Here is a 23,652-nt window from a genome sequence, read left to right as displayed (position 1 = left end):
TTTTAAAAAGGGAAAATTAAAATAAACATAGCCAAAGCACTGTAAAGAACCAAGGCAATTATCTAGATAGAAGAATTCCAAATACTTATTTTCACCTGAAATGCACAGAAAATATAGTTCCCTACTTTTACACTAGACATCACTATGATTGAGATTTTATGTTTTGTTTTATTGAGGTACTAACTTTCTACAAATCCATTTACTCCTTTTTTATAAAAATATTCTTTTCCTACATTAAACCAATTATTTTAAGACTTATTAAGAAGAATTGTACATATGTATCTAGAACTATTAAGGAATTTTGGTAAATGAAATAATAAACAAGCAAATTCAAATAAAACTTTGCAAATATCACTAGATTCCCATGTAACCAGTTGTCACCAATTTTTCTTTTCTGAATATGGTATCATTATACTATCTTACTAATGTGTAGCATTCTAAACTTTGCAAAGCATCTTCAAATACATCTATTGATAAGGAAGTCAACTATGAGGAACTAAATATTAGAGGTGAAATTACTTGCCCAATAAATAAATGGCTGAGCCAGGACATGATTTCAGGATTTCTGAGCACTAGTTCAGCAATATTTCTATTCAACAATTCTTCCTCTCTTTATAAAGTATGAGCATTCCCTTCTCCAACTATGTCCATGAAAGTATAAAAGACGGATGAAAATGGGGAACTAGGTATATTAAATTTCTCATTAGAGCCAACCTCGTTTAAGCACTGGCACCAGGCTAATAGGTCAGTTTTTATTTTGTGCCTAACTAAACAGCCTCCTTTTATAACCATGGCTAAAATCCAAGAAATATAATAAAGCCAAAGATTCTGAGCAGCAATGGATAACAATTATTAATTGGGATTTTGTTTACACTTCTCCATTCATTTTAATAATTGTTTTGATTTGAATAACTTTGACCTTCTTGGACTGCCAGTGCTAGGCAATGAAAGGCAATGTGCTTGAGTTTCACAATTTTTACAACTTTCATTTCCTAATGAACAAGAGTTTGATTTTTATTATGAAAGAATGGTTGTTAGGTGAAAGTGTTCAGTTTCATCAATACTAATAAATACATATGCCTCAGAACTATAGAATCTCAATTATTTGTTAAATTTCTCTTTAATTTGGTCTTAGCACATAGCTTTACATTCTATAAAATTAAGTGTAAGCAGTCTGGAGTTAATTCATACCTAATGAGTATTCTGCAAGCCCATTTATTTCATCAACATTGATAGTATCCAAATGGAAATGCATCCTGGCACCCAGGTAGACAGTACATTCCAGGAAGGACTAAACATCACTCAAAGATAGGCTACCTAAGAGCTCAGGGTTGTGAAACAGGTGTGTGTGTGTGTGTGTGAGCGGGACGGGGTTGGGGGGGCGCGGGTGGGGTGGCAGGTGGAGTAAGGGAGGGTGGAGGGGAGAGAGAGACAGAGAGACAGAGAGAGAGAGAAACACTAACGGGAGCTAGTTTGAGCACTAGAGAGGCATAGGACAGAAAAGTCAGGAAATGACTGATTAGGCTTCTTGAAATTGTGAGAGTAAGAAAAGCCTGACCTTGAATTGAGGGAAAGCAGATTACCAACCATGACAAAGGTTAAGAGAAAATATAAATGTAAGCAATTTAGTTAGAAGACACGATATTATTACTTCAGTTTTCTCTATGGCTATAGATACAAAGGTACCTAATTGGAAAAATAAGCTTTGCATTAAGTTTCAACCTTCACTTAAATTGAATTAAACAAAGTGCTTGCTTACATATGTTTGCCAGAGAAAAGGAAAGGAAAGGAATTAACATTTAGTGAAAGCATTTGTGCGAAGAACTGTGTTAGGTGCTTTGTGTAACTTGATCTGTTTTCTTATTTAAACCTCAAGGCAATCAGAGAAAATAAGTATTATTATAGTAATTGTAAGATAAAGAAATTAACTTTCAGGGATTCACAGGCCTGGTAAAAGGCAGAATTAATATTTTAATCTTGGGCTTCCCTGGTGGCGCAGTGATTGAGAGTCCGCCTGCCGATGCAGGGGACACGGGTTCGTGCCCTGCTCCAGGAAGATCCCACATGCCGCAGAGAGGCTGGGCCCGTGAGCCACGGCCACTGAGCCTGCGCGTCCAGAGCCTGTGCTCCGCCACGGGAGAGGCCACAGCAGTCAGAGGCCCGCGTACCACAAAAAAAAAAAAAAAAAAAAAATCAGCAATATTTTAATCTCAATCTGGGTGACTCTGAATTTTATATTCTTTAGTTTCCTTAGCAGTGAGTGATAAACAAAGTAGGAGCTCAAATTACTTACTTAGGATCTCATGAACAGTCCATAAAATGAAACATTTCAGTTGGAGACTACTGCCTAAAGCTCTACATATGTGGGTTTGGCTAAATCTGCAATACCTAGCCAGAAAAAAGGCCAAGTATGATTGCAGTGAGCCTAGTAAACCAAAATCTTCTCAAAGATTTGTGGGAAGTAATTTTTTTTTTTTTTTTTACTTTTTAAAGCTCCAGGTGCATTTTAAACAAATATGCACTTTTTAAGGAGGAAAATTAATTTTAAAATATAAAAATGATTTCTTTACTGTGAAAAAGTTCGTAATCTTTGCATATGGCATAGCAATGATATGATACTATATTAGTTATTATAACAGATGGTCCAGTGAAAAACCCTAGCTAAGATGAGTTAATTTTTTTTTTTTTTTCTTGCGGTACGCGGGCCTCTCACTGTTGTGGCCTCTCCTATTGCAGAGCACAGGCTCCGGACGCGCAGGCTCAGCGGCCATGGCTCACGGGCCCAGCCGCTCCGTGGCATGTGGGATCCTCCCGGACCGGGGCACGAACCCGCGTCCCTTGCATTGGCAGGCGGACTCCCAACCACTGTGCCACCAGGGAAGCCCAGATGAGTTAATTTTTGCTTCACTTCAAAGACTTACCACGACCAGATTACAGAAACAATAACCAATAAGCAATCTTGTCATTGATGTTGATATCTTCTTTTATATACTCATCTGATAAATATATTTATAGCAAAGAATATAGCTTCTTGAGTGAGAGTGAAATAATATGCTGATTCATTCAATTAATGAGATCAGTCAAATTTATTGGTACTTACTAGAGAGAAAATGCTGGGAGGATGGTCCAAAATCCCTATGGGCTTCCTGAAGCTGTTTAAGGCGATCGTCCACAGAAACCTGCACATACACACACAAGAAATAATTTGATTTCAAAACAATAACCTCAATAACATCATTGATTTAAGTATTATAATAAATGATGCTACTACCCAAGATATGATTGCTGGTACGGACTCCTTTGTATCTGGAATCAAAATATTGTATGAAAATAGACTCCTTCTGACATCAAGTAACAGTAAATAGTGCCAGGTACTCTTCCAAGTAGTTTAAATGAATTAATTCTTTTAACCCTCACAAAAATCATATTGGGTATTACTCATTATTATCATTGTTTTATATATGAAGATATTGAGATAGAAAGAGGTGTCCAAGGACATAAAGTTAGTATGTGGCAATGCTAGTATTCATACCCAGCCCATCTGATGCCAGAATCTATGCCTTAGTCAAGGCATAGGTTGTTATTAGTCAAGGCAAGTTAAGTTATTCTACACTTAACTCAAAAGTAGTAACATTCTAAAGTATCTAAAGTCAAGATGTGGTCATGGGGTCAGTGGCTACTCACCTCTCTTTTGTAAGAAGGTGGTAAAAAAGGGTTATGGGGAGCAAAAGAAAAAGAAGTCTAAAATATTCCAAGGGAGAAAACAGACAGATGAATAGATAGATGATGATGATGATGATGATGAAGATAGACAGACAGATAGATAGATAGATAAATAGATAGAGATGGAAAGTGAAAGGACATATGAATATGGAATGTCTTATTTTCCTCCAAATTCATGTCCATCATCTTGATTTGGAAGTATTCAAGGAGATAGCAGCTGAATAATATACTCTATATATTTTTTAACCACATTCTTAGCTCTCTATATTTTGAAAATGCAGAGTTGGTACCCTGAGAAACTAATTGCAAATCAATAACAATTGCACACAGCCTTACTGACATTTCCGTTTCCTTTTCCTGGTCTCTGTCTAGTAATGCTAGTCAGGTGTTTCACTTAGATTGTCAATCTTATTTTCAGCTGCCTTTAAATGGAACGTGTGTCTCTGGCTCACTGGGCACCTCTAGCTCCTCCTGGTTAGCTATTTAAATTACATTAGCAGGTACTTTGTTTGTTATGGCCAAAAAGCATTCAAACACCACACTTTTACATTCCAGAGGAGAACACAAGATGCTGCTCTTGAAATTTAACACTGCTGTCTGCCAGCATAAATTGTGCTCCTCTTGTTCAATCAGCAGCTAACATCTGAGCTCCAGTGGTTACCAGGCTCAGAGATCAGGATGGAAGAATACACATCCTTTTTCATGCATAACGTATTCCCTGACTTCCAATCTTTGCAGATAGTAGTAACAGAAGCAGAGTGGGAAGGGAATCAAGATGGACCACAGGAGTACGTACATGAAGATAATGAATTAGAGAAAGGGAGCAGAAGAAAGAAGGAGTACAAATCAAATGCTTTTGTGTTCTACTCACTAGAAAAGCATGTATGAGTTTAACAGATCCTGCTTTACTAATCCCAGATTATTAATATTCTTTTCAAAGACAGAAAAGACTGTCTAATACCATACACTCATTTATTACCTCTTCAATTTCATTAAGAAAATATATAAACCATTGGGTGGTTCAAAATTTGAATTAATTCAGGACCTATCAGGCTATAAAATATTATACCTTTAAAATAAAATGATTTTATGTGCTACCTCAAAATTACATATTTATCTTGTTATATATCACATCATTTTAGGTACAAAATATAGAGAAAGATTAGTAAGAATTATTTTTTCAATCTTCCACTTAAACTATCCCACTACTTTTCAGGGGGGAAAAAATTATTATTATGACTCCTAGAAACTGGCCACTAAATGTGACAAAGCTCCACAAAGACTGAGCCAAAAACTACTGACTGGCACATGTGGTGACTTGCAAATGCTGATACTTAGTAACACTCAGGAGGACTCTTCTTGGTTTGGCTCTTTTAAAATCTGAGATGCACAAGTCAGGCCTAGTCATCAGAACAACTGCATTAGAGCAACTAAGATCTAAGGGCTAAAGGAAAATACCCCTACAGTCAAGTATGCTAGCTGGAAAAAATGAGCGAGATACCTAAACAGCAGGCAGAGGAAGAAGAAGGATGGGGACTTCCTTAACTTTTCAAAAGAAAAAAAAAAAAAATACATGATTAAAGTAAGAAAAATGACTCCTTTATGAGCCATTATGGAAAAAATGTTTCTGTGACCTACTATAGGTTTCAATTACTGTGATTTATTTGACCTTTTGCAATTTTCTAAAAATATCATATGAAGAGAACATCATAAAATTACATTAAAGTCTATATTCATAAATAAATGAGGCCTTTGGGTTCAAGATACTGAAAGACAACTGATGTCATCACAGGCTAGAAATCCATTATCAAATACAACCCATAAAGAAAGAGAAAAGGATCACAGGTGGTAGAACAGAGAGGTAGGGCTTAAAGACCAAAGTGTAAGCCTGCATTATGAAGAGGAATCAGCTGACACCTGCAAAAGTTTCCATCTCATATTAAGGTCATCCAACTGGCGAGACATCTTTAGAGATGGGTGCAGGTCAAGTGGAGACAACTGACTGGATAAATCATTCACTGTTTTAACTTTTAAGTTGATTGGTGCAATTTCTTCTCTAAATGCCTGGAAGAAAAGGACAGGAATAATGTCATCAGAAAAGAATATAACAAAAGCTAGTATTGCATATTTCCTTAAAAAAAACACAAAAAACACCAAGACCAGCTAAGAGGCCATCAACTATAGCTGCCCACTCAATAACAGCTGACTCAACTCAGGTCTTGAGCAACCAGGACCACCAGCCAAAGAATCACCCTTTATAAGCTAGAGAATCTAAATAGATGCACGAAGAGAAAAATTACAATGCCAACTCATTTAAATGATTATGTATTTCCTTCAAATTTTTCATGATATGCAATTTAATCTGGAAAAATGTACGCCACTTTTATCCATTTTACTAATTTCTAGTCTTGATTTTATCTTTAATTTTCTGTTTTCCTTTTTTAATATGGATACCTTAATATTTTTTCACCTGATGCAACAACTTGATTTGAACTCTTTCCATTTAAAATTAAGTTAGAAAGTGGCCAGTAAAACAAACCTTTCCTAACCACAAAATCTATGCACATTATATACTCATAGATTTATATATTTATATATCTCTTTCAAAGTCATTTATGACCTCTCTTTGCAGTTAAAGGTAGGCCAGGAAGAGCAGGGTCTATCAGAAAAGAGGTAAAGGAAGCTTAGAACTGACAAATTATGGTTCTGAACACAGTAAGAGAGCTGTTGTAAGTGGGGATTGAAGGGGTATATGCGAAGAGGGGGAAAAAAAAACAAAAAATATTTCAGGTCAATGACAGTGATATGACCTGTGAGAATGAACAACAAAATAATGAAAACACTAAGTTTTCTCCTTTCTCCACATAATTCCAACCCCCTCTATTTTCATGTATCCTTTTCCCCACAAAGTCTTTGCTTAGATCCGACCCATCCCTTAAAAAACTCACTGGAGTGCCCGACCCATTGGGAAGATTTCCCAGAGGTCTTTCCCTCCCCAGCCCTAGCTGCAGGCCCCGCCCATGTGCTCCCCAGCATCCTATCTGCCATCTCCAACCTAGCCAGGATTTCCAGGCTGCACATCTCTGGACACACAAATCAGGTTTTACGGTGGGAGACATTCTTGATTGTTTGGTGCCATATGAACCACTTGTTATAGATTTTAAACATCATTTCTTATCAGAGCTCTTAGTTCTTGGTATTGTAAGCATTCATATTTTAATGCCCCCCCACCCCCCATAGAATGGAAGCTTCTTGAGAATGGACAGTCTCCAGTACTAAGCACAAAGTTTGCAATACAAGAGGGGCAGAGTTCATTTCTAATGATGAAGGCTCAAAAAATGGTACTTGAGGCAAGATTAAGCCAATATGGAATTGGGAATAGAACTGGGATATTAAAAGAGAACAGCATAGTTTTAACTCTTTGGTGTGTCAAAAATTAATCATGTACCATACTTACAGGTATTAGGTGTTATCAACATACTATTAGGATCAGCTCTCAAATTTCATCATTTCTATAATCTCCACCCCTTAAGAGACTAGGCCTATGTCTATGAGCTCCCTTTCTTCTCCTCTTTCATCACTCCAAGTTTAGCTAATGAATAATAGGTATCAAAGTGCTTTGAAGGCTATAAAGTTTCATTAAAACACTACAATATTAATTTGACTTCCTCCTTATGCTTATAAAAAGAAAACCTCTCTAACCACTTCCCAGTTCCCCCTTTTATAACATGTAAAGGCTAGAAATAATCATTATGGTTGGTAAACATCAAAATAATATTAAGAATATGACCTTATTTTTAAAAAGAAAATTAATTTTAGGTGAATCTGAGAATACGTTTCAGCATTTCAAAATTCTTGAATATGTCCAAAAACCACGAGGAAGGTCAAGCTGGAGAGTCAGAAGAACAGATCTGGAGCCCAGGGACAGAGTGAAAGATACGGACTTTGAGGGTAACTGTGTAAATGACACCCAAAACAGTGAGCATGGAAGTCAATGTACAGAAAGAAATATCACTAGAACCCTGAAGACAGCAGCATTTCAAAGTCAGGCCTGGAGATGGACATTTGGGATTCAGCTGTAAATAAATGATGCCTGAGGTTGCAGGGTTAGGTAAATGACTCTGTAATATAGCATAAAGAAAAAAGAAATTAAGAATCAGGTAGAAGAAGGGAAGCCCATGAAGACGTGAAAATTGCTGCAGCATGGAAGGAATTCAGAGCTGTGATAGTTTTTCTCCATGACTGCAGATGCTGGTCTTTCATGGATGACAGAATGTGTACAAATAAATGGATTCACAAATACAGTTCAATGAGAAAAGCAGATATATGATAACAGAGACATTATAGGTCTAAAGAATTCATAATTAATATAGAAGCATGGGACAGAGAGAGGGGTGGGAGAAGAGAATTTTTCAGTCTGGACTTTGAAAAGACCTGAATGCCCTCAGATTCAGTTTGAGAACAATTACAGAACTCAAATCTTTCAAGGTTTCTTCAGTTATGACTTTACATCATACACTAATAATCAGCTTTTAAAATCAATATCTTTGTATTTTGAAGGTATTAACGATTAAAAATGAAATGCTAGGGGTTTCCCTGGTGGCGCAGTGGTTGAGAGTCCACCTGCTGATGCAGGGGACACGGGTTCATGCCCTGGTCTGGGAAGATCCCACATGCCGCGGAGCGGCTGGGCCCATGAGCCATGGCTGCTGAGCCTGCGCGTCTGGAGCCTGTGCTCCGCAACGGGAGACGCCACAACAGTGAGAGGCCCGTGTACCGCAAAATTAAATAAATTTTAAAAAATGAAATGCTAGAAAATATTCTCAGATTTATATAATTTTAAATAATAACCAGTTTTATTTCAAAATATGGTGACAGTTTTTTAAAAATTATAACTTCAAGACAGATTTTTCTTTTAATCTTATAGAAGAAACTTTTTTTTCCCTCTATAAAAATAATACTTTTTCTCTTACAAGCCACAGGTAAAACCATTAAACGTCCTTAGACAGGGCTTCCCTGGTGGTTCAGTGGTTAAGAATCTGCCTGCCAATGCAGGGGACACGGGATAGAGCCCTGGTCCGGGAAGATCCCACATGCCGCGGAGCAACTAAGCCCGTGCGCCGCAACTACTGAGCCTGTGCTCTAGAGCTCAAGAGCCACAACTACTGAAGCCCGCACGCCCAGCGTCCATGCTCCGCAACAAGAGAAGCCACCACCATGAGAAGCCCACGCACAGCAACGAAGAGCAGCCCTCGCTCACTGCAACCAGAGAAAAGCCCATGCGCAGCAACGAAGACCCAACACAGGCAAAAATAAAATAAATAATAAAATAAAAGTCCTTAGACAAACAATGCATTTTAGGTTTAATTTTGTTTTTGTGGTCCAGTGTTTTATGGTAACAAGGAATCTTTCTATGAAGAAAGTTTATCTTTTGGTTTTTAAGAGCTCCAAATTAAGGGGCTTTCTAAAATAAAGCAAATTTTTAAATGGTTTCAGATCTGCTGTATGTTCTTCTATAAAGAACCAATTTATCATGTTTTGGCTGTACTTTCCCATAAGAGAATAAAAATATATGTGGTTTTCTTTGCTATAGAAACAGAAGCATCTGTTAGTGTTAAAGGTGCTGACTGGCAGCCCGTTGGCAGATGTGAATCCCAGCCCTTCTCCTGTCAGAGGTGTGTATTCTGCAAATAAGAATGATTAAGGATAATTTTAGGAAGTTAAAATTATTCGATTACCCTAAAAGATTTTGTTTTCCAGTTGCTTTGGCATATTTATTAATATTTGGCAACAATCAGAACTTATTTTTACCTGCCTATAGCTTCACTGGGATTGGGGTATACTTTAGAGCACATGCAAAACACCCCGGAGTTTGCATCAATTTTACTTGGTTTAAAGAGACTTGGGTTTTATTTTCTTTTTTCCTAATAAGATGTTAAAATATCTTAAGCCACAGTTTATCACTTTGTCTTAAATATTGGCTGTGTTTTTCCTAGCTTTCCCACATAACCAGAAATTTAAACAGAAGGATTTGGATGCAGAGAGGGGTAATTTCTTCAATCAAATGGGATTAACAACTCTCAAAGTTTTAGTCCAGATATAACTTCATTTTTCCCTCAACACTAGTCATCCTGTATTAAAAAATGATGCTTTCAAATTGAAATGGGTAAATTCTTGCTCCAACCAAGAGGTTTTGCAAACCAATAGAACATACTTTTTGTAAACCATTGGCTTAAAGATTTTCAGTGTTTAAAAATCATCTTTTAAAATACAAGAAGTGTGCAACTTCCAAAGAACCTATCCTAAAAGGTTTTATTTTTAGTTTGTTATTTTAACTCAGATTCAATTATGGAAAAGTGTTTTGGATACTACAGTCAAGGAGGAAGCCTACTTCATTCACAGGGTCATTGGAAACATGTATATTTGCAGTGAAAGATGGCACCCCAATACTCTTTCAGTAATAAAAATTTTGTGTTGAAAATTTAATACGTAGTTTTTAAAGATTCAACTTCAAGTAGTTGATCAAAGTTAAGCTTAATTGCATTATTATGAATGAGGTCTCTACAATGAAAGAGAAGAGCAAGAAAGAAATCAAGAAAACACCACCACTTCCTAGCTGTGTGGGCTTCAGCAATATCTGCAATGTCATCATTTGTAAAATGGACATAATAATAATACTTATCTTGTTCTCGGCACATAGGAAGCATCAGTAAATGCTACCTATTATTACTATTCCTATGTCTACACATATATTTACTCATGTAATTTGCCTGAGTAGGATTCAGTTAATTTCCTAGACCTTGCTTCTCTTTCCTATTCAGCCACGTGCGAAACAAAGGGATAGTATTATCCAATATATGTGCACAAAAGATGTATATCTTTTGCAATAAAAATTCCATTCATGATATTGTCAGTCTGATTTTTCATCCGTTTATCCTTTGATTTGATTGATGACTACCTAGTACATAGTTTACTATGCTACTAAAAACCTAATACACTCTAAATCTGTTATTCGTGTCTTTTATTGCCTAAATTCCATTAACTGCTTTTCTGGATATGTTCTACGATACGGGAGCCAAAGGGAATCTAGACCAGAGGTCTAACATCCTTAACTTTGGGCAGTACCTGATTACAAACAGAATTTAGAGCTAAACGAATTCTTCATTACATACTCAGACAATAAGATATAATTAGTAGATAAGAACTCCCAGGAAAACAGTATACTTTTGATTAAACTTCTAAATCCAACCACCGATTTAAAAAGGAGCCTGCTAGACTACACCATGTGGATGCCATTCTGTAAGATCCAGACTGTGAGAAACACTGTCAAAGAAACAATTCAGTTTCTTCAACAAATACATTGCAAAGAAAACAAACAAAAGATAAATGGGAAATCTGGAGATTAAAAGGGACTTTAAAATATTCTTACAGGGACTTCCCTGGCGGCGCAGTGATTAAGAATCTGCCTGCCAGGGCTTCCCTGGTGGCGCAGTGGTTGAGAGACCGCCTGCCGATGCAGGGGACACAGGTTCATGACCTGGTCTGGGAAGATCCCACATGCCGCGGAGCGGCTGGGCCCGTGAGCCATGGCCGCTGAGCCTGCACGTCCGGAGCCTGTGCTCCGCAACGGGAGAGGCCACAACAGTGAGAGGCCCGCGTACCGCAAAAAAAAAAAAAAAAAAAAAAAAAGAAAAGTGAAGAATCTGCCTGCCAATGCAGGGGACACGGGTTCAAGCCCTGGTCCAGAAGATCCCACATGCCGCGGAGCAACTAAGTCCCTGTGCAACAACTACTGGACCTGCGTTCTAGAGCCCACGAGCCACAACTACTGAGCCCATGCGCCCCACCTACTGAAGCCCACGCTCCCAGAGCCCGTGCTCCGCAGCAAGAGAATCCATTGCAACGAGAAGTACGCGCACCCCAAGGAAGAGTAGCCCCCCCCTTGCCACAACTAGAGAAAGCCCGCGAGCAGCAACAAAAAAACCAATGCAGCCAAAAAAAAAAAAAAAAAGACCCAACCTCAGTAATATAATTAAAGGTCCTCTGCTGTATTATTAAAAAAACAAAAAATACTCAACAAAAACAGGTAAAACTAACCTATATTGCTTAGGGATGCACAGCTGGGTGAAAACGTATAAAGAAAAGTAAAAGTAAATTATTGTAAAAGTCACCTTAGTCATTATTTTGGCAGGGAGGGGGGTTCTGATGGTGAGGGGCATATGGAAAACATCTATTATGTCTGGAAAAGTTCTATATTCTAATGCCAACAGTGTTGACATTATAACAATCCCTCATAACAGTTTATATATGTGGCTCTCCTTATTTGTGTTATATTTATCAATAAAGTATTTCTTAAATCCTTTATCTGAGGCAGGGATGCTGACCATGGTTTTCTCAATGTGGTCTTGCAGTGAGTCGATGAGCAAGTCTCCCACAGGCTTCCAGCCATTCCGCACGGCCTCCGCCTCCTTCAGGTCAGCATCCAGGTCATCCATCGCTCCCTGCAGGTCTCTGAGCTTCTCCAACGCCTTGTCCACTTGCTTTTGCCAATTGCTAGTAACAGCGTTTAGACTTTCCCACTTCTCTTTGACTTCAGAAGACTGCTTACGCATGGCTTTGGCAATCTTTTGGGCTCTCTCCTCAGGAGTCAGTTCTGTGATTTAAAAAAAAAGAAAGAATATTTGGATGCTTGATCAACTCTACATTATTAGAGCCAAGTGTGACTCACCTTTGGAAGGGTTGCTACCAGCGTACACTAGCCAGGGTAAGGAAAACTGTTTCCATACTTCCTCCACTAATCCCTAACTACTTCTCCAAAGAAGAAAAGAGCTACTCAGAGTAAAAGTAGCCCAGTAGTTTTGGTGACTTCTGAATTTTAATGTATTTGCAAACCTTGAAATGTAACAAGATAACTCAAGAAATAAAACAATTTTTCTTTAACATAAATTAATTACATAAAATCCAAAGACAGCTTTTCATTAGTTTTTCTTTGTCCTCAGAGAAATGGGAATGATAATTGGGAGAGAAATAGCTTTAAGTCGTGAGGAAAAACTCTGAAAAAGTAAGATTAATTTATCGTGTCAAAAAAAAATACAACTGAAGACAAATAACATATCTTAGATACTTCATCATCGCTGAATCTTTAATACAAGGCATTCTTTGTAGCCCATAAGTGTAGCACATCCACAAATATTTCAACAAGAAGACAGCAAGGCTTCAAAGACCACCCTAAATATTTAATAGAGCAAGACGGCTTCCAGAATGTCTGAAATAAGGTAGACTTTTCAGACAGGAAAGGGCAGGTATAATGCAAGATGCTGCCACAGCACAGGGGCAGGAAGAAAGAGTAAGAGTCTAGAAAACAAGCAAAGGGAACAGTCAGAAGTCAAAGTCAAGTTGAAAGCCAAGGGTCAGAAATATAGTGATGAGAAGCTGGCAAGTCAAGGGCAGGGGAACTTGATGGTCACAGAGCAGACACTCTCAAAACAGCTTAAATGGATCCCCAGCGAAATACTCCTGGGCCTCACTACCCTCAACACCCCAGGATGCCTCCTTTCCTCTCTAGCTGGTTTGATGGTTGTCCTAAGTGTCCCCTGGACAACAGAGAGGCAACTCAGAAACATACAATCGAGGTAAACTGTACATTAATTTAAGATAGAAGTGCATATTCTTCTTTGAGATAACATCCCATCTTTCAGTATCAATCACATTAGCAACATCCACTTCCCCTCAAAATATTCCAAACCATTCATAAAATGCACTGAAGTTCATCAAACCTCTGGTAAGATGCACCGAAGCAAGCTCTCCTAAGCTGTAACTTTCCTACGCAACATAAATTTGTCTGCCTGTCTTTATTTAAATATTATTTAACAGTCAAAGGGACAGAACATTTATTTTTATCTAAGTTTCCAGAAATTTCGAGACCTCAATATTTAGATGAAAGCAGCTATAATAAATCCCTGGGAACTACACGGATGATGAAGAGTTTAGCAACCACAGAACTCTGAGTGTGCTGCTCAAAGGCTGTGAGGCTACACAGAAACATGACCAGTCTCCTGTCAGCTGAACTGATTACAAGAAGAGACAATGTTACGATAAGTAGATAGGTTGAGCATACCAGTAAAAGATAAATAAGGAAAATAAGTGAGTTAGAGACCCAGCTTCAAGGAATGTTTAGGCTCAGATACAGTCCAGTACAACGGTGATGGGAGGCAGTCGGGAATCCTGGAAAAAAACCCTAAAACTTATAATATGTCAGGATTTCAAGTTTAGGAAACTTAGAAAAAGCTTTGTAAGGAAAGGGACATCATCAAAAGGGCAACTTTATTTAAATCCTTAAGCCTTCAAGGTATTTTTATAAAATGAAAAATATGTAATATTAATACGATCCATATTTTATATACATATACCATGCTCTGTGTAAGGTGAAAAAAATCATTCTTAACTTGATGAGAAAGGGAGTTGATAATTTTTATGACGGTAACACCTGTGTTTGTTAATAAGTCACTTCGGCTTTTTCAAAGATATATTTTGAGCACTCATGTTTTACTGACTTCTGTAAAAAAAAAAATACAGTGCCAATTTCAGAAGAGACAACTTAATTATGATGATTTTCCTCTGGATAAAGTAAAAATTGTTTCTAAGTCAGACCTGGCAGGGAGACATACGGCTTCTTTGTCCTGTGATAAAATACCCAACACTGGCTGTGACTTTTTGTCTTCACTTAATGTAAAATCTTTTGATTGAGCAGTCTTTTTGTACTATTTATAATATAATCCCCACTCAAGCAGCTACTCAGAAGAAAAGTTCTACGTTCAATTCGCCATCTGTTTGCCAGAAAGGAAGCATATTAACTAATCACTGAGTCAGAATAAAAGTGCTTCCTGTTGCAGCAGCAATCTCAGTTTAATGCATACTTTAAACCAAGAACAGAGCGAAGTAAAAAGCCAAACAAAAACTTTCCAGGATGTTTGTGAAACAGGTAATAAGAAGCAACATGTGAAATCCCAAGTTATGACAGTTTGGGGTAAGAAAATAGAAAAAACAAATTAAAACAGCAAGACAGCATGAAAGATGAAAATAATAAAGGGATATCCCAACATTAAAAAAAAAAATCCTCGTGTTACTTGAAAATCAAAGGACAAAGTTTGCTTCAAATTTTCTGAATGGACACTTTGCAGTAAATTTTAAGACCCTCATGCAAGAGTGGAGAATCTTCTGGACCAGTGGTTCTGAATTCTGGTGACATATTAGAAACCACCTTGACAGTTTGTCTGTTTGCTTGCTTGTTTGTTTTTAAACGCTGATCCCCAAGGACGAAGTATTAAAAGATTCTGATTTAGTTAGTCAAGGGTGAAGGGCGGCATGGATCAATTTTAAAAAGCTCCCCAGGTGACTGTAACGTGTTGCCAGAACAGAACACCGTCAGCCTACTGGCTTATAAATTGATTTCTCTGGTCACTGCTGTTGAAGCTGTACAGAGTGTTTCCAATCCAGTGAGCTGCTCTGTCATTCTCACGCAGAGCAGGGCACTAACTACTGAAGGTGGGAGAGCAAACGAAGCTCAGTGATAATCTAATTTGCATTTGAAAAGGCAGTAATAGAGGCTAATCAGGAGACGGAGGAAACAGCAGGATAAAACCAAGTAAATTTAGTGACAGTTCACAGACCAGAAGCACTTTTCCTAGGTCACTTTCCTACTCCCTGGGTGTGTGTGCGTGTGTGTGTGCGTGTGTGTCTGGGGATGTTTTTGAGAGAGAGTACTTTGTTTCACTCTTCTCCCATTCTTCTCCCTTCACACCTTCTCATTTATCTGGACAAAATCTGAGGATGGAATTGTATTTAATTTTTATATTTATATTTATATTACATAGTATATATAGTATAATGTGATATGATGTATTATAAATATTAACATATTTACTTTATATTTATATAATTAAAATAGCAATTGTTTTATTGTGTTACAAAACATTTAAGGAAGAGTAGATAATTATCTTTAGGAAGAAGGAAGAAGAGAGAGGAAAAAGGAATGACCAATCCTGAAGTTTTCTTTCTTGTCCAGTGGTTTTTATTCTTCAAATATGCAAATTAACTGCATGGCATTTACACCACTCTCTCCTTTCTGCCCTGGGGAGAAAGACTCACATGCTTCACTGGAATACAGGTGGAACACGAACCTGGACCAGAAGCAGAGACTAAGACTTGCAATCCGCACTGCTCCCATCCTGCCCTTGGCTCCTAGGTGAGCTAGATGACCTGCTCATCCCAGCTTTATCAAGTGGGAACCCTATTTTCTCATCTGGGGAAACATTTTACACTAAGGGCCTCTTTTACCTCTGAAATTCAATTATATAAGAAAGGCAAAGCCGCTGTATGTCTCCAAGAAATCTTACAGTAGAGGAAAAAAAAAACCCTCCTTTTGTGGGCCTATAATTTTTTTTACATTTAAAAACGTTAAAGTATATGTTCCTCCGATGAAATAATGTACAAATCGATTTTGAATCAGCCCAGTTATTTTAAATAAAGATTTTCCATATTTATCGTATTTCCTTTATCAATTACAGAATAGACACATAATCTCCATACTGACTTCTTAGCGTCTAAAGCCTTATGTCATGCATGTTTGTTCTTTTCATCTTGGTTTTGCAGTACTCAGTCTAGAGACTAGTATGTCCTCAATATATATAATTACTGAATTGAAATTTTCCATTTCCTGAATGGAATTTCCAGCTTTAATCTTTATTGAGAATATTCAACTTCATAATTGTAAGTGGAAATCTTCCCACTTATTTTTTCTTCCTCCTTCCCAAACCCATGACAGCATTTATATTTAAAAAAAAGAAAAAAAAAACAACCATTTTTTTTTTTTTTTTACTGTGAAAGAAAAGGATAAACCTTACAAAGTCATTTCAAGTACGGTAATTCCACCTTATTTGTACTGTTTGCTTATTTTTTACATGTATCTATAATCTTATTGTATTTCACCAAGAGAGGAAGAGGAGATATTAAGACAAACAAGTATAGGAAAAAATTCTCCAGAGTAGCATTTTCACCCCATGGACAACTTGGTGCAAGGAAAGGTTTGTTCATAGGCCAATTTCAATACTAACTAATTATATAATCATAGATATATTGCTTATCTCCTTGAACTTCAGTTAATACCTATAAAGCTACCGATACATGCCTGGCACACAGAAAAGCTTCAACAGAGGTTAAGTTCTTTCATTTTTAAAATGATTTTGTTACTAAGTCTGGGAGGTTTAGATATCTCTAGAGATTTTCACATAAGCAAACCAAGTTGATTAGCCAACAAGAATTCACAGAAAAAAACAAAGCATTCCTGTAGATCTAGAGACTGGACCTGACTTACTCTCACTCTTCGTCTTCATCCCCACTCCATTTTTCTCTCTCTTCTTCATGACCAAAAGATGCTCCTGATTCAGACAATGCAAAACATATTCTCCTCAAATTTTCTGATTACATGGTTAAGATCAACTTAATCTGTCTGAAATGATCAGTGTTGAAGAGGACCCTGCCCACTTCCTATACTGTATGATAACTGGTGACAATTCATTAGGAACCAGATTAAAAGTACACCATCAAGTGCCATCAGCTGATTACTACAATATTTCTAATTATTTTCATCTAATAAATTATAAAGATGACAATAGTAACAGGCTACCCAAAGTACATTAACCTGATAATGTGTAGCCTAAATCTTTCAGTGGGAATATGATAAAGACGGTAAGGATCCAGCCATGCTGCCAACGAACTTGTCAAACCCTTAAGGGAAAAAAAAAGATCGTGGACAGATACATTTAGGGAAAAGCAAGAACTCCAAAGTAAAGAGATTTAGGGAACATCTTCCACAAATACCAAAATATAAGGTATTAATGGGGGTTATGGGTGGAGGTGGGATGGATGGAGAGAACAGGAATATACACCACACCATGGACAGAGATAACCAGCACTTCTGACCAGAAGTCAATCAAGGTTGAGCTAGAGTCTGAATCCTTTAATGTTTTACTCTTCCTATAAAGTGGGCCAAAGTAAAAAACCCCAGCATTGAGCTAAGGATGAAGCATGAAGAGACCATTAAGAAGGTCAACCTCCAAGGAAAAAGGGAGGAACAGCAGAAAGGCCATGGAACAGAACTAGCTAAGCCACATGAGATCCATTTTCTGTAATGCAATATTCCCTGAATTTCCTCACACTAATGGCAGTTTTATAATTTATTCAAGTCAGTTTTGAGTGCTGGACAGCAGCAGACAGGTCACTGGTGGTTCTGAGAGGGGAGAATAGAAGTTGGGAATGTAAGTGCCAGGTGGGCAAGGATATGTTTTGTTCACTGCTGTCTCCCCATATCTAGAATACTACCTGGCACATGGTAGGCATTCAATAAGTACTGGTCAAATGAATAAATAGATCTATGTTCAATATCTTTGTTTTGATAAAAAAAAATTCACCTTTAAGATCAAAGGACAGAGCTCTTCAATTAAAAGTCTCACATTTCTGGCCACACCACTGCCCATCCCTCCCCAGGCTGCTTCCCTGAGGAACATAGCCGCTAATGATCCATCAACGTACAAAAGAAGTCCTGGGGGCTTCCCTGGTGGCGCAGTGGTTGAGAGTCCGCCTGCCGATGCAGGGGACACGGGTTCGTGCCCCGGTCCGGGAAGGTCCCACATGCCGCGGAGCGGCTGGGCCCGTGAGCCATGGCCGCTGAGCCTGCGCGTCCGGAGCCTGTGCTCCGCAACGAGAGAGGCCACAGCAGTGAGAGGCCTGCGTACCACAAAAAAAAAAAAAAAAAAAAAGAAGTCCTGGGCTTTCTATTCAAGCTTAGCCATTCTTATGAAAGAAGTTAGGCATGTCTTAGGTTTATGTACTGCCAAAATAAGTGAGAAGTTTAAAGTGGAGAATTTATGCCTTGGCTAGGATTATACTTTTTAAAAGATAGCAAACCCTCCAACTCACTCGTGAAGACTCCAGCTCTCAAGAGGAAAAGTAACAACAGGAAAAGAGGAACACATCACACTGAAAGCGTTTAGTCTCCTCCTGTGCTTTATGTTTAAATCAGAGTGACACTCCGGATGTTGATTTCAATAAAATACATACATGTAAATTATTGTCATCTTTTCTTACGAGGCACATGTGATTTATGGATGGCTGTAATGGTGATTAGAGACCATAACAGATGGTAAACAATTAATTTAAAATGCTGTGTCCATCAAACTAACTTTTATTATCATATAATTCTTCATCAAGAATGTTGATTTATTTAAATTGAATTTCACTATGATGGTATTCATTAGCATGCAAACAAGTTTTTGAAATTTTTATCCAATCAATACGCTTACTCAGCCGGCTCATTATATTTTAGGAAAGTTGAAGACTGGATTCATTACATCCATTCATACATTATGGAGCCTTAAAATGGGAAGGATCACACTGGATCTCTGTAGTTAACACTGGAAATGAAAGTAACATATTTTTCTGTGTCTTTTCATGCATTATAACTTTACTAATCTAATTTGGACTTACGAAGCTAATTAAATTATTGCCTTGGTCTATAGGCCTGAAAGCAATTATTATTCCTTCAAGTATTTTTATGAAAATTAAAAAGACAAAGTCTAATATTGCCTAAACACCTTCTCCCTTGGTGCTAGGAAATCAGTGAACTGGTATGTCATTCTATTAAGCAGCCTAATATTTCAGAAGAGGAAAAGTAAGAATGAAGGGAAAAGCATATTAATTACTGCATGGAATTTTTATAAGTAGAAGAATATAGAAAGCAAAATCTTATTTTTACTGATTATCTAGAAGTTTTTTGATTATTGGGGTAGTTAAGATAGTATGCTATGATGGTTCAGGGCATCAAGGGTTGTGACAAGCCTGAGTTGGTGTTTCAGCTCTGTCACATGGGTGACAGTAGGCATCCAAACATCTCAAAGTCTCAGTTTCTTCATCTGTCAAATGGGTGGTAACAGTACTCATAACTCAAAGAGTTGTTATGAGAATTAAAGGAAACGGTGCCTGGAACACTGTAGGACCCTGATAAATGTTGATTTGTTGTGAACATCTATGTTGACTAACATTTCTCTCTTCTCCCTTCCTTTTTGGGCATTGATTCCTCCTCCATCTAACATGATGCTTATAAAGGGGGTCTGCCAATCCCAGAAGACCCTGAGCTCCATGTTACTCAAGCTGAGTGAGTTGTTGCTCTCTTTTGGAATGTGCTGGATCTAAAGAAGGGTTTTCCCTCCCTGGTATGTGGTTGTGAGGTATAAGGTCATAGGAAAGCAAAGAAAATGAAAACTTGTGGAGAGAGGCAGAAAGGAAGACATGGAGAAAGTCTCTGACTGCCATTTAGATTCCTGTGGCCAGCTGGGTCCTTGCCCTCACTGTAATTTGGCTATGGGCGCCAATACATTCGCCCATGTGCCTACACTTACGGAAGCTGGCTGTCTGTCATTTACAATGAATGGGGTTCTAATTAATAAAGCAGTTATTAGGAAAACAAAAAATGCCCTGAGGAAAAACACCCATGAGTTTTACTACCTAATTACTTAGGTTAGGTTATGTGTAATTTGGCCTCATTTTATGAGATGCAAGGAAATAATTATTGCCATCTTTTTTATGTAACCTTACGTTATACTGAGAATCAATATAAAAGTAATTTCTAAAGTCTAGGATAATTTCACCTTTTCACTCATTTAATGATCATGAAGTTTTATTTGCACAAGTTTGCTAATACTGCCACAAAATGGACTGACATAGTAGACTGAAAAATGTCATTTAGTACTTCTTTGTTGTATCATAAAATATATGAGGTTTCACATAGGTGAAAAATACTACCTGGCTTTCTAAAATATTATGAAGCATTTAATAATTAAAAGAAAACAGTATATTCTGAGTTAAAATATTAACTACTACTAAATACACACACAGCTGTCAAAGACCAAAGAGGAAGAACACTAATCCATACACACTTTTTTATCTGAAATGTTTATTATTAGCCATTAAGCACAGGTACAATCGTATACAACCATAAAAAGCTGTGTACGAATAAACAATACACATACACAACTATAGACACTACACACAACTATGAACACACTAAAGCGATAGCTGCTTTATTTTTCCTCTGTCATTTAAATGAAACAAAATAAATTAAGTAACTTCACCAGGCTGAAAAAGAAATAACGTTCAGACAGTCTGCAGTAAAATAATAGTTGTAGTAATAGTAATGCCTTGACTGGAATAAATTTTAAAGAAGACTCAAGAGGAAATTTATGAACCAAAAAATGCAATCTTTTTTTGTCTTAAAATTAAAACCTGAGCAGAGGAAAATAGCTTTTCTATACCCACATATACAATGATTTGTATAATTTTCTAAACACTGTTAGAGGTGAAATGTCTTATTAAAGTGTTAATTTAGTAATCGATACCATAGCCTCAACTCATAAAATGTGTGTGTGCATGCACATCTGCATACACACCTGCCTGCATCTGTGTGTGTAGCAGAGAGGGGGACGTAGACATAAAGCTCTAACTCCCCCGTGCAATTTTGACTTTTAACCTAAGCTGCAGGTAACGAACATGTGAGAAGGCACATGTATTCCCTGACTACCTCAAGACGTGTTCGGGCTGTCTTGCACATCTACTTTCACTATGCAGCTGTGTGGTTTTCAAAGGAATTCAAATCTGGGACTGAGAACAGCAGGGAGGTTGGGTGAACAAGGAAGAAGCCAAGAAACATTTGTGCAGGGTTAAGAGGCTCTAGACACTGAAAGTCAAGAAGGAGCTAGGAGGTCAGTGGCCAGTGAGCAGAGAGAAAGAGAGAGGAGATAAAAATGAAGGGATGAGTTGAAAGCCAGCCAAAAAACCAGGGGTTAAGGAGAGTCACCACCATAGAAGCTTAGTGCTCTGTCCCTTGATCTACCCTACATTAGCTGATAACCTTGGTCGGCACCACAATATTTTCTTAGCCTTTGTATTTTTATTTAAATTTTTTTTAAAAAGGCACACTGTATGATCTGCTCAACTCATTGAGATAGTTAGGAGAACACAAAAGTGGTTTGAGAAGTACAAATACAAAGAACAACGTGAATAATGATGAGACCTTTGTTGTTCCACTATTTTACTTCTTAACAGATATAAACCACGTGGTTAAAATCAAATGAGAAACAATTCAACTTCACTAAGAGGAAAATTTTTTTTTTTGCGGTACGCGGGCCTCTCACTGTTGTGGCCTCTCCCGTTGAGGAGCACAGGCTCCGGACGCGCAGGCTCAGCGGCCATGGCTCACGGGCCCAGCCGCTCCGCGGCATGTGGGATCCTCCAGGACCGGGGCACGAATCCGTGTCCCCTGCATCGGCAGGCGGACTCTCAACAACTGCGCCACCAGGGAAGCCCAAGAGGAAATATTATACACTGACGTGACACAATTGAAATCCAATTAAGTAGTTCCATATCACTCAAGATAAGGGAACTACTGACAAAGTTGTGAACTTTGTAAAATTTCTGTAATGATTCAGGTAATTTTAGTCCGATTAAAAATTATACTGACTTAATAACCATTTATAAGCAGAGTGAGTAATTCTGGGTAGCTGAGTGGTCCAGACAGCTACATTTATTCATTTAACCTGATTTTTTTTTTTTTTACGGTTGCCATTTTGGAAGGGAATTCACTAAAATATAGTATAAACTCCTACGCCTTCTCTTAACTGAATTATATTCTGTCTTCAAAAATAAACAAACTACAATTCATAGCTTCAGCTTTTCTTTTATTGTAAAAGGCCCCAAAGACTATTCTGTTTTATTTTAGAATCTCCAAGTATCCTTTTTATAATTTTCTTTCTCCTCATTGCTGTCAGACTTCTTGAAGTCATTTCTCACTGTCATCCTTTTCCCGTGTCCTGTCATTTCCATCTTGCTACATACCCATAATTCACTGGAAAACAAGTTAAACTACTTACAACAGTATCTAAAGTAAGAGTTAATACCTCGGAGAGGGTGGTTTTTCTAAGAGCTAATAAGATCTTCACTATATTTTCTACATAATATCTATCTTGGCTGCTCAGATAATTGTTCACATTCTTTCAGATTCTCAGTAACTGAGAAAGGTCAGTAAGCAAGGGCAGGGCTGAGCTTCAGATACAGAAATTAATAATATAGTCAGAAAGATGACAGGGTACCAGGGAGGCAAGGAGGAGAGCTGGGAGAGGAATCGGTCCAGGAAGAAACAAAGCCTGCAGGGAGTGGGACAGAATGAGCAGGGGCTGGGCAGGCAAAGGAGGAAGGAGTTGGAGATCAGGTAGGAGGGACCTATGGGCAGAAAAAAACCAGAAAAGACAACAGAATAAAGTTAAGAAGACCATTACCTGCAGAACATCACGAGAAGCTGGTGGGTGTCAAACGGACATTAGTTTGGAGCAGAGAGAAGCATGAGATGCTGCCGCACTGGAAAGCTGAGGCCAAAGCACTGTGCAGCCTTGTATGGCAGGTAAAGGAGCTCAGATCCCATTTCAGTGACTACCCGTGGTTTTCAGATGCCAGTTTTGTGTTTTAGATGTATCACTGTAGCATCTATTTATGTTGATGCAGGGACACCAATTAAGAAAGTACTGCGAAGCAACCTAAATACCCATCGACAGATGAATGGATAAAGAAGATGTGGCACATATATGCAATGGAATATTACTCAGCCATAACAAGGAATGAAATTGGGTCATTTGTAGAGACGTGGATGGATCTAGAGACTGTCATACAGAGTGAAGTAAGTCAGAAAGAGAAAAACAAATATCGTATATTAACGCCTATATGTGGAATCTAAAAAGATGGTACAGATGAACCGGTTTGCAGGGCAGAAATAGAGACACAGATGTAGAGAACAAACGTATGGACACCAAGGGGGGAAAGTCGGGG

The 23,652-nt window shown here is 37.9% G+C and overlaps 1 protein-coding gene across 14 annotated transcripts in view; it reads right to left on the bottom strand.

Annotated features, from left to right (window-relative positions):
• Positions 1–23,652, bottom strand: part of UTRN (utrophin) — a gene marked incomplete at its 5' end in the record, with an annotated part of 496,387 nt that overhangs the window by 90,384 nt on the left and 382,351 nt on the right. For 13 of the 14 annotated variants that reach the window (XM_079938689.1, XM_079938693.1, XM_079938692.1 and 10 more), the window contains 3 exons: positions 3,101–3,179; positions 5,641–5,787; positions 12,108–12,376. In XM_079938689.1, the coding sequence (XP_079794815.1) occupies positions 3,101–3,179; positions 5,641–5,787; positions 12,108–12,376 (495 nt within the window). The remainder of the gene's footprint in view (positions 1–3,100; positions 3,180–5,640; positions 5,788–12,107; positions 12,377–23,652) is intronic. The other variant, XM_079938684.1, reaches the window with a different exon arrangement.

The sequence above is a fragment of the Stenella coeruleoalba genome (assembly GCF_951394435.1).
Source record: "Stenella coeruleoalba genome assembly, chromosome: 12".
Classification (NCBI taxonomy): Eukaryota; Metazoa; Chordata; class Mammalia; order Artiodactyla; family Delphinidae; genus Stenella; species Stenella coeruleoalba.
This window is presented reverse-complemented; position numbering and strand designations above follow the sequence as displayed.